At 40.6% G+C, this 10,581-nt stretch overlaps 1 protein-coding gene across 4 annotated transcripts in view; it reads left to right on the top strand.

The window, feature by feature from the left end:
* The window catches only part of PDE7B (phosphodiesterase 7B), a 336,838-nt gene extending 327,091 nt beyond the window's left edge, over positions 1 to 9,747 (top strand). For all 4 annotated transcript variants that reach the window (XM_017530472.2, XM_037739232.1, XM_017530471.2 and 1 more), the window contains 2 exons: positions 1,508 to 1,588; positions 6,108 to 9,747. In XM_017530472.2, coding sequence (XP_017385961.1) covers positions 1,508 to 1,588; positions 6,108 to 6,343 — 317 coding nt within the window. In that variant the 3' untranslated portion in view covers positions 6,344 to 9,747. The remainder of the gene's footprint in view (positions 1 to 1,507; positions 1,589 to 6,107) is intronic.
* The last annotated feature ends 834 nt before the right edge of the window (positions 9,748 to 10,581 follow it).

The raw sequence follows: 10,581 nt of genomic DNA, 5'->3' as shown, positions 1-10,581 counted from the left end.
AAAAAAAAAAAAAAAAAAACATTAGCCAGGAGTGGTGGTGCATGCCTGTAGTCCCAGCTACTCAGGAGGCTGAAGTGGGAGGATCCCTAGAGCTCAACTGTTGAAGGGTACAGTGAGCTATGATGGCACCATTGTACTCCAGCTTGGGTGACAGAGTGACAGCCTACCTCTTATTAAAAAAACTGACAAATTTTTTTTATTAACATATGAAAAATGCTGAGAACCGTGCCTGGCACACAGTAATCACTATATAAATGTTGTGCTTTTCTCTCTTCTACTTTAGCAGAGAAGATTCACAACTGTGAACCTTAGCTAATGTTTCTGAGGACCAGCTCTTCCACTGATTAGTCAGATTATTTTTTTCCAACACAAGAATTACTCACAATTTTTACATTCAGGAAGGACTGATGAAGTAGTTTAATAAAGTTTTGTACAATGCATTTCTCCTTTGATCTTTTATTAATTTGGTGCAAACGTAATTGCAAGTTTTGCCATGGAAAGTAATGGCAAAAAATACAATTACATTTGTACCAGCCTGATAGCTGACAGAGGCATTAAAAAGAAACATTTCGAGCCAGGTGCAGGGGCTCACAGCTATAATCCCAAAGTTTGGAAGACCGAGGCAGGAGGATCACTTGAGCTCAGGAGATTAAGACTAGTCTGGACAACATGGCAACACCTCATCTCTGCTAAAAATTTAAAAATACATATTAGCCTGGCGTGGTGGCTCATGCCTGTCATCCGAGCTACTCGAGAGGCTAACGCAGAAGGATTGCTTGAGCCCAGGAGTTCCAGGCTGCAGTGAGCCAAGATCATGCCACTGCACTCAAGCCTGGGTGACAGAGTAAGACCGTGTCACAAAAAGAAAAAAGAAATACCATTCTGACCTTTATAGTTTTTTTCACCTTCAGTTTCATTAGGTAAAATTCTAAAAAATCAGAATGGAAGAGTCTGATTAATTTTGTGGTTACAGACTGAGATGCCGCTCAGATGAGATCTTTCTAGCCCTTCTACCTCATTTCCTACCTACTTCCTGTTCCTGGTTGTTCTCGGGTGAAACAAAACTAGATTTGATTTGAAGCAAATCAAACTGTGGAAATTTTAGGCACTTTAGTGGAGGAGGGAGAAGGAAAGATAAAACCTGTTTTCTTAACCTGTCACTTAAAGCCAGAACTTTTATTTCATGTGAGAAAATTTCTCATTTGTTGTTTTCTTGTTTTTATAGGTCTTGTTCAAAAGTTTATTCTAGTCCTAGAGCACACCTACTTGCAGTGAGCCATTACAAACAGTCATTGGCACTGTGGTGTTTTAAATTTCTATAGAAACTACCAATGAAAGGCAGAGCAAGTCATTGCTGAAGAGCCCCTACTGTTAACAAGTCAGGAAACAGTAACTCCCAGAATAACTTCTTCTGACAAGGTCATTAAAATTACTAATACTCATTTTATAATTTCTAGATTACCAACGTGTGGTTTTTTCTTTTTTTTTTTTTTTTTTTTCTTCTTAGGTGAACTTGAACAGAAATTTGAACTGGAAATCAGTCCTCTTTGTAATCAACAGAAAGATTCCATCCCTAGTATACAAATTGGTGAGTTAAATTCAGTGTTAAGTTTAAATGAATACCGTTGGCACATCTCACAAAAGTCACAAAGAAAAGATCTACACACAACTTTCAGAAGATCAGCACTGAAGGTTTAATCAACATCCCTTTGAATGGCTGAGTCCAAATTAACCCTTTAATCACAACTAATTTACTGGCTAATTGTCTATTGAGAATTTATGAAACATAGGATAGACGCTTTGTTACAGGCCCTTAACTAACTTGTATTATTTTGATTTTGTAGTTTAGAATAGAGTCAAAATCAGAAAGAGTAGAAGAAAAGTAACAAGAATCAACTATTTGCACTCTCTTCAGGGCATGAAGGTGGGAATTCGCAGAATCTGCTTTCAGGACCCTTCCAGTTTGGGCCACTATCCCTCTTCCCTAACACTCGCTCCCAGTCTCCAGGGCCCAATCTCCAGGCCTAGAGCCTGTGAGCCATGCTCTCCCACTGTGTCCTGGGATCTCACTAGTCCTTCCTTCAAAATGTATTTTCAGGTTCATTCTCTTAACCACACTCTCTTGCAAGTGTCAATGGTGGGAAACAAAGTATGATGCCAATGTATCCAAAATAATTATGGCTTTATCTAATTAAGTAATGAAGCAAATCAGTCATGAACTCTTAAGTCATGAAGACCATGAAGCAAATCAAATTGTGGAAATTTTAGGCACTTTAATGGAGGAAATATTTTTGCTCCAGTAAGAATTTCTATCACACCTTAAGACACTCCACCAGTTCCACCCAACTGTAAAGCAAGTCTTTCTTTTCCTTGCAGTTCCCTTCCATTGAACCCGAACTCAGAACTTTATTTTCCTTATAAATGCCGCTCCTGACATGTACCAGTTCATGTTTTGTACCTGTTCCCATAAACTTTAGACAGCTGAATGCATTCACAGCGCTACTACAGACACTTGCAAGGCTCAAGGTTTAATGGTTTGACGTTGGTAGGGAAGGGGGCATCTGAAAAGATAAGCTGAAAATTAAGAAAACCAGAGCAAGTTAGAATTGTATAATATCACCGAAGGTCAAATCTAATCTACTGTCCCACAAAGGAGTCATAAAGTCATCCTTAGGAAACAGGACAAAATAAATCTAGCTACAAAGATTTTAATGGAATATACAACTATCAAAATAGGTATGTTTGATTATTAGGCATTCATTTTTTTTTTCCAAATTGTCCTTAATATTGTTACATAGTTTTGACAGTTAAACTGACTCCTCCACCCCAAAGTTGGGAGCTGGGGGTGGTGACATAAAAAAATAGAACCCAGAAAAGTTGATAATACAGAATTGCTGGGTGGCTGGCAGGGAAGCATCAGCAGCAGAAATGCAGCCTCAGCCTCCTGGGATCCAATTCTCTCCTATCAATTGCTTTAGCCATGGAGGCACTGCAGACATAATTCAAAATTAGATGCTAACTAAAGTCCTAATCCTGAGACTCCCTGTGTTAAGCTCTAGTTAGAAAGAAATTTACCAAGCAACTGTCAATGACATTTTGAACGCCCTAAACAAAAGGACTCACGTGGTTCAGCATACAACCTGGATTTGCGAGACAGACCTGATTTCAGAGATTCTGTCTTGTTGTCATGAGAACACACTTATTTTGTCAGATCATATGTCCTGATTTTCAGCTCAGGAAAATGTGGTTACCATAGACACCTCTTTTAAAAGGGGCCGGGGGTTGAGTGAATAGGAAAATCCTATGGATGGTACACTAGCACACCAATAATAAAGAGAAAGGGAAGATGATTATAAAACAACCCTTAATACATAAATCTTTGTCTGTTTCACACTGGCCAGCTCATAGAGACTGAGGGTTGGGGGGGTGGTAGGGACAGATCAGGCTAAACTGGTAAAAACCTCAAGAGTTAAACGGAATTTGGTGGATGCTGCAGGCTCTATCCCCCGAGACAACAATTTTTCCAGTGGGTCCTAAGTAATGCAGCTATTTCTTCTGTCCTTATTCCTCTCTGACTGAAACGTTCCCTTTCTTTTTCCTGCCTCAATCCAAAATGAGAATTTTCTGAGTGCCACTCTCAGCTAGTCTTAGACCTGATTTTTCTTTTTAAGTAATTCACATCTCCCCAAGTGGAACTAGGGCTTAATTTCTCCTCCCCAACTCCATGCATCCTTCTCTCTACCAAATTCTGCATTTTAAAAGGAAGATATTAGCCAGGCAGGGTGACTCATGCCTGTAATCCCAGCACTTTGGGATGCTGAGGCGGGCAAATCCCTTGAGGCCAGGAGTTCAAGACCAGCCTGGACAACAAGGCAAAACCCAGTCTCTATAAAAAAAAATAAAAATATTAGCTGGGTGTGGTGGCATGTGCCTGCCTGTAGTCCCAGCTACTCTGGAGGCTGAGACAGGAGGATCACCTGAGTCTGGGGGGTAAAGGCTTCAGTGAGCTGTGATCACGCCACTGCACTCCAGCCTGAGTGACAGGGTGAGACCTTGTCTCATAAAAAAATTAATTAAAACAAAAAATAAAGAGGTATTAAATCAAATGAACCTCTAATTGGTGAAATCTATAGAAGGCTGAAGAGAAAGAGGTTTTCCTTCAATCCTTGTCTACTCTGAGGTTACCATTTTCCCTATTCTCCCTTCCTCCCCCCAACCCCCTTCTATTCCATCACCCCTCCAGGAGGACAATAGCCCTTGAGAAGAGAGAGTTTGGCAGAACACACTGATGGACCAGTTTCCAAATCTGATAATGCGGAAGCCTTCCTTAATTTGAAAAACTGCCTCCTGGTGTCATTCAGACTTTAAAATCACTTTCCTACCTAGCATAAGAAGTCTTAATATCTGAAAAGTACACAGATAGAATACCAGGGTCACTTCAGAAAGAAAATGAGGTTTTTCTTTTTTTTGAGAGTTGGATTTTTAAATGTTGGATTTGTAACTTTTTTATACTGAGGTAAACTTAATATTCGTACTTTGAACTTTAGTACAATTTTGCAAACTGTCTTTTTAGATATCTAATATCTCTTTGAAGGTGAATGATATTAGAAATTAAATATGGAGATTCTGGAGGAGGTAAAGAAAATTCAAGAACAGTAATCAAAACGCGAAGTCCTCATCTGCTGACACCCTGTACAACCTTATCAAAATGCCAAATACAGACATCGAGTCACTGGGTTAACTTTCCCACTCCAGTTCAGGTTCTCTACTATGATCTCACAGTATTTAAATCATATTTCACATCAGATGAGACAATGCAGAAATGTACAACAATACTGTGTATTGCTGCACCCCTCTTCCATCTCTATGGCATTCTCAAAGGCCAAGTGTCTGCTGCTTGTTCAACAAAAAGATAATCAAATCTAGCCTGTAAATCACATGCCTGTACACATACAGGATTTGCTGTTGGAAATTCTCGTTAGGCTGAAAAACATTTGCCTTTTCTCCCCACAGCTACACATCAAGGAAATATACAATAAAACCTAAGTAAGTCCAAGTTTGTGATGATTCCAACAGTTCTGGCTTAGACTGAAAGTTATCTTTTTTTAATAAACCATGTTTACTATGAAAAGCACATTAACAGCAAAACTTGATTAGAAAGCAACAAATCTGAAATATGTAAGAGAACAGACGTGCAAACAAAGAAGTCTCATATCAAACAATCTTATCTAGTCATTAAAGCAGGACTTTCATACAGGTAAAAAACCTGTATTCAAAATGAGTGAACATTCTTTAAACTTATTTAACACAACTCAAAGCAAGACAGGACTGTTCAACGATAATCTTGAAAAAGATATCCCATAGGGTAAGGGTATGAATTCTTCAGGTGATCTAAATCTGTGAGGTGTCCCTTCCTGGTGTCATTTGCCCTTTGCAGCCCTTCCCCACCTGCCTTCTTTAGCTCCAGGACAGACATATATACATATACATACACACACACACACACACACACACACACACACACACACATTTTCTTATATGTCTTTCTCCCTCTGCAAATAATAATAGCCAATATTCACTGGGTGTTTACTCCGTGCCAAGAGCTTTCTAAGCACTGTACATACATTAAGTCATTTAATTGTAACAACCCTATGGGTTTAGCATTCTCTTTAGCATCTTTTTACAAATGAGGAAACTGAGGCACAAAGCCATTCAGGGACAAGCCCAAAGTGACACATCTTATGCTCCTAGGCTGAGGGTAACCACCGTTATCTTGCTTGCCTTCCTGTCCCTGGAGCTGAAAATTTTTATTAGGCTGAAAACATTTGCCTTTTCTCCCCACAGCTACACATCAAGGAAATACAATCAAACCTAAATAGGGCCGGGCGCAGGGGCTCAGGCCGGTAATCCCAGCACTTTGCGAGGCGGGGGCGGGTAGATCACTCGAGGTCAGTAGTTCGAGACCAGCCTGGCCAACATGGCGAAACCTCATCTCTACTAAAAATAACAAAAATTAGCCAGGCGTCGGGGGTCCCCAGTCGTGCTTGGGAGGGAGAAAGGAGCGGTTTCGCCGCCCTGTGGTGCTGAGCCTGCCCTGCCTGTTCTAGGTTTCATGAGCTACATCGTGGAGCCGCTCTTCCGGGAATGGGCCCATTTCACGGGAAACAGCGCGCTGTCGGAGAACATGCTGGGCCACCTCGCGCACAACAAGGACCAATGGAAGAGCTTGTTGCCCAGGCAGCACAGAAGCAGGGACAGCAGTGGCAGCGGGCCCGACCACGACCACGGAGGCCAAGGGACTGAGAGCGAGGAGCGGACGGCGCGGGAAGGCGACAGCCCCTAGGGCCGGCCCAGCTCAGACACGGACACCACGTTCTCCAGCGCGGGGTGGGGTCGGGGGGAACCCTTGCCCAGCGGCCCATCCACTCTCTGGGTGTTGTCCTGGGGCTCTTTGGAACGCCACCTTCCTCCCACTTACCTGCCTCCCCTTCTTTTTGCAAGTGTACAGAAGCCATTTGTCACCTCAGCATTCGCTGCCAAAATGAGCAACTCCATTCAGTAACGTGGGGGGCTGACCCCACGGGCAGGCTCGCCCTGCTCCAGGAGACCTGATAGGAGGAAGAACGAGGTGCTCCCGCCTTGTCCGCCAGGGCCCCGGGTCCCACTGGACCAAGCAGCAGTTCTCGAGTCCGGAGTGTTTGCCATCTGACTGCTGATCTGCGTGACAGAAACACCAGCATATTTGCAACGCCAAGGATATTGATCTTAAGTGCAAGAGCACAAATAAGAGCGTGAGAGAAAGTACCTTCTATTTTAATAATAATTATTATAAAAATAATAAATCTTTTTAACTTTTATATTTGATGCACTAGACAATGGAGCTGCAACTTGGACTAAGATCATTCAATGTACCCAAACTTGAACAGGGGGTTCATTGTTTTGCTATTGACTTTATTATGCCACTTTGGGGCAGAGACTTGGCATCTTCTCAGCTTAAGAAACCACGTTTCCTATCCAATCCGAAGGGAAGGTGCTGTACAGTTCATTCCTTTGCACCATTAGCCAATCTGTCTTTTATGGATTCCATGACATGTTTATATTCACCCATGTACATTTTCTGTAAATATCAAACGCTACTGATTCCCATGCCAAAATACATGAGTATTATGGGATTGCTACCTGTACAAACAATGGCACTGTGAACAGAATACTGTTAGTTTTAATACAAGAGAATGCATTTGTAAATATGGTATAGAGTTTATTAATATACTATTGTTTGCAGATAAAGGCCTTAACTTTAAACATCTTTCATCTTCTGAAAGCTGCCCGACTTTAATCCTCATAGATGTCTTTCTCAACTGCCTTCCCACGTCCATCTGTATGTTTTCCAGCTAAGGTCACAAACCAAAACTGAATAAAGTCTTTGAGGAAACATTTTGGAAACTTCACATGCATTCCGCTTGAGACCATAGTGTTTAATCTATGGCACCAAGCATCGTTTCCTCAGATTAATGAGACCCTTCAACAAGCCTGAATCAGTCACTTTTCAACGCAGCGATGTTTTAACAAGCCAGCTGCTAAGCTTGTGTTTATGTGACTCCTGTTACAGAACATGGCGGTGCATCAGCCTCACAGGAGACATAGCAGGTCTTGAAAACCTTCTATGACCCTGCCATCTAACCATCAGGGAGTTCCCTGCTCCCATGCCACACATTTGTCTGTTATGGCTACAGTACCAAAGTACTTTTGGTGTATGGCTGGTGTGCATTTCTTTAGTGTCAATAGTAACTGGATTTTTATTTTTCCTCAATCTCATGTGAACAACTACCCAACTGTTTAGCTAAAGTTCATATTATTTAAGTAAAGAAAATATTTCAGTTGTATAACAGACTTTACCTTCCTGGCAGGTCATTGTAGTTAATTATGTCTTTTAGCTAGGAGTATCACCTTGGAATTTCGTTGCCATTTTTTCTGCAGACACTTGGCCGTAAAATCAGTTTGTTACAGCATTCTTCTCTAGGCTGCTAAACGCTGTGCATTGAGCCTTTTCTTTAGAAGTTTCAGCATAACTAATGTTAGATGAAAATTGCTGATGTCTCTTTCTTTTTACCTTAAACAGTGTGGTAGTGGGAGAAGGATTGTTTCTGCCACTATCAACCTATTCCTCAAGCTGGTAGAATGAAAGCTAGCGCTCATTTCCTAAGTACAACTGTTTTGGGAGGTTTTCTCCTAACAAACAAGTGAAATATTGATTGACCTGTAATAAGCTCCTATAGAGAGACTGAGGCTTGCAGAATTAAGGTTTAGGGGAAATTTTGGAAATTTGGTTATATTTTCATTAAAGTAGGAGGGGTTGTCAGAGGGTGCTAAAGAAAGTGTGAAGATCTTATGAAATGGGTGGATGGTAAGTTGAAATTATTGATGTGGGTAAGAAGGGAGGTTGTGGAAAGCTAACAGTAACTTTGTATTTTTTTTCTGTAAAACTCTGAGCTGATATATTTTTCTGTATCACTTTAGTATTATGCAGCTCTCAGCTTGGTGAGGTCCCAGAAGAGAATATGTAAGATGTATTCCTATTTCCGAGCCAGTCTTACTTTGGTTTGATGGTGCAGAAAGGGCTTTTGAGTAGTCTATTTTTAATGTATATAAGGTCAAATCAAGGAAGGCAATTGCTGGGGACAAGAAAGGTAGGGTTAGGAAAGAGGACACCATTTTAGCTAATGGGGTTTCCGCCTTGGGTCTAAAAAATGGCTTTGTTTAAATTATATGATCATTTAGATAAATGAGATTCCAGGTGTTCTTAGTAGTTCCAAGTTGATAGGGCAAAAGTGTCTATGTTACAATTAGGTCTTGAAGCACTCACAGAGAAAAAACTGCCAAACATCCAGTGGGTAAGCTTGTGACGTAGCTACAAGTACATAAAAATCTGAAGTAAAATGAGGCATAAACTCCATGCAGCTGCCTCCCTCATTCGACTGTCTGCAGAGTTCTTGAGTTCCTCATTTGTTGGTAAAAAGAAAAAGAATATGAACGTATTTTTTTCTTGCTTATTAGTGGTCCTCTTGCAATATTTCAATAGGAGTCCAGTTACTAGTTAAAACACAGCTATTGGATCATCCACAGATTTAATCTTTACAATCTTGTTCTCCTTGTCCATGGACCATCGATAGTTGGCTTGCCAAGTTTAATACTTTCATTGCTTGAGTAGAAAGGAATCAAAGGGCTGTGTGTAGTAACCTGATGGTAAAGTTAGGATCAAATTAAGACACAGAGAGAGAATATATATCATGGCCAGGCCTGATAGGCAAAACCTGCTCTTGCTTTTAATAGCAGTGATGAATTGTCAGGACCTTATTTATGAAACGCTGATCCCGTAACTCCCTGCTAGGCTGAGTAAAAACCAGGCTCTTTCTCCCTGCTTATGACTTCCCACAAAGGGACTTGCAGCATCCTGCAAACTTGTCTTCAAATAGTGCTTTCTACAAAACTAGCATTTGTTTTGTAATCTTTTCTCATGTTGAATCAGATCTGCTCACTGATTTAGGTTTGGTTATGAGCTTGTATCTCACTGTATTTCTCATGCTTTGTTCTTTTAAACCCTTTAAAAACTGTGTCATTTTGTATACATGTGTGAGGTTTGGGAAAAAAAAAAAAAAACACCTTGTGAGTTTTGCTCAAAATGTGGCCTAAATATCCATTGGCATGTCTAGATGAACAATTAAAAATAAAGATCATTTCTTTAAAATATCACAAAATGAAAAGATCCTAATTCTCACCAAGGAACATGTTACCAGCCAACCAACTGGATTCCATAAAAGGAAGCCACTGCTCAGGAAACATTCAAGGAAAGAACACAGATGCAAACATGGTCCACGTGACTCCTTCCACTTTGGAGGCTACAGAAACACCCATGTATGTCCATGAAGGTATCACTTGCTGGTTAGTGCCAAGTTAGGGAAACCGGGCCACAATTCAGCTCTACATTTCCGCAGAGTCCTGATATTTTTCTGACTCATATTTGTCAAACTCATATATGAATGAGAACGAGGTACAATGTTTTAAGTTGTAAAAACATAACCGACTCAGTGCAAGAATTATTTGTGAGCAATAGGTTCTCACATTTCAGAATTACAGGCCATGAAGAACAATAGAACAGTTCAGGCAGAACAACTGAGTATTCTAAATCCATCTGGAAATAGAGAAAAAAACCACTGCCAATGTTTCCCATGTTTTCTTGGAGCTTTATGTATTGTCTTCATTTTATTAAGATTTGTGTTCAGAATCCCTCTGACTACTTAACGACTTCCCATGTTTGAATGCAAAGCTACTTTTTCATTTGTGGATGTTCTATATCACACGATAAAATCCAAAGAGATGCCTAGTAGTATTTCATGTAAAGGTCAGGCATGACTTCCAAATGTACATGGGAACCTAGCTGAAACATTGTCAAATAGGCCAAGCCTACATGAGCAGTTAGATTTCGATTAAAGAAATATTGAGGGTCTACTATGTGCCAGATGTGGAGCTAAATTTTGGGATATAAAAAGACCCAGTCCTTCCAGGAGCATTCAAGCTTGTCCC

This window comes from Cebus imitator, unplaced genomic scaffold, assembly GCF_001604975.1.
Source record: "Cebus imitator isolate Cc_AM_T3 unplaced genomic scaffold, Cebus_imitator-1.0 Scaffold65, whole genome shotgun sequence".
Classification (NCBI taxonomy): domain Eukaryota; kingdom Metazoa; phylum Chordata; class Mammalia; order Primates; family Cebidae; genus Cebus; species Cebus imitator.
This window is presented reverse-complemented; position numbering and strand designations above follow the sequence as displayed.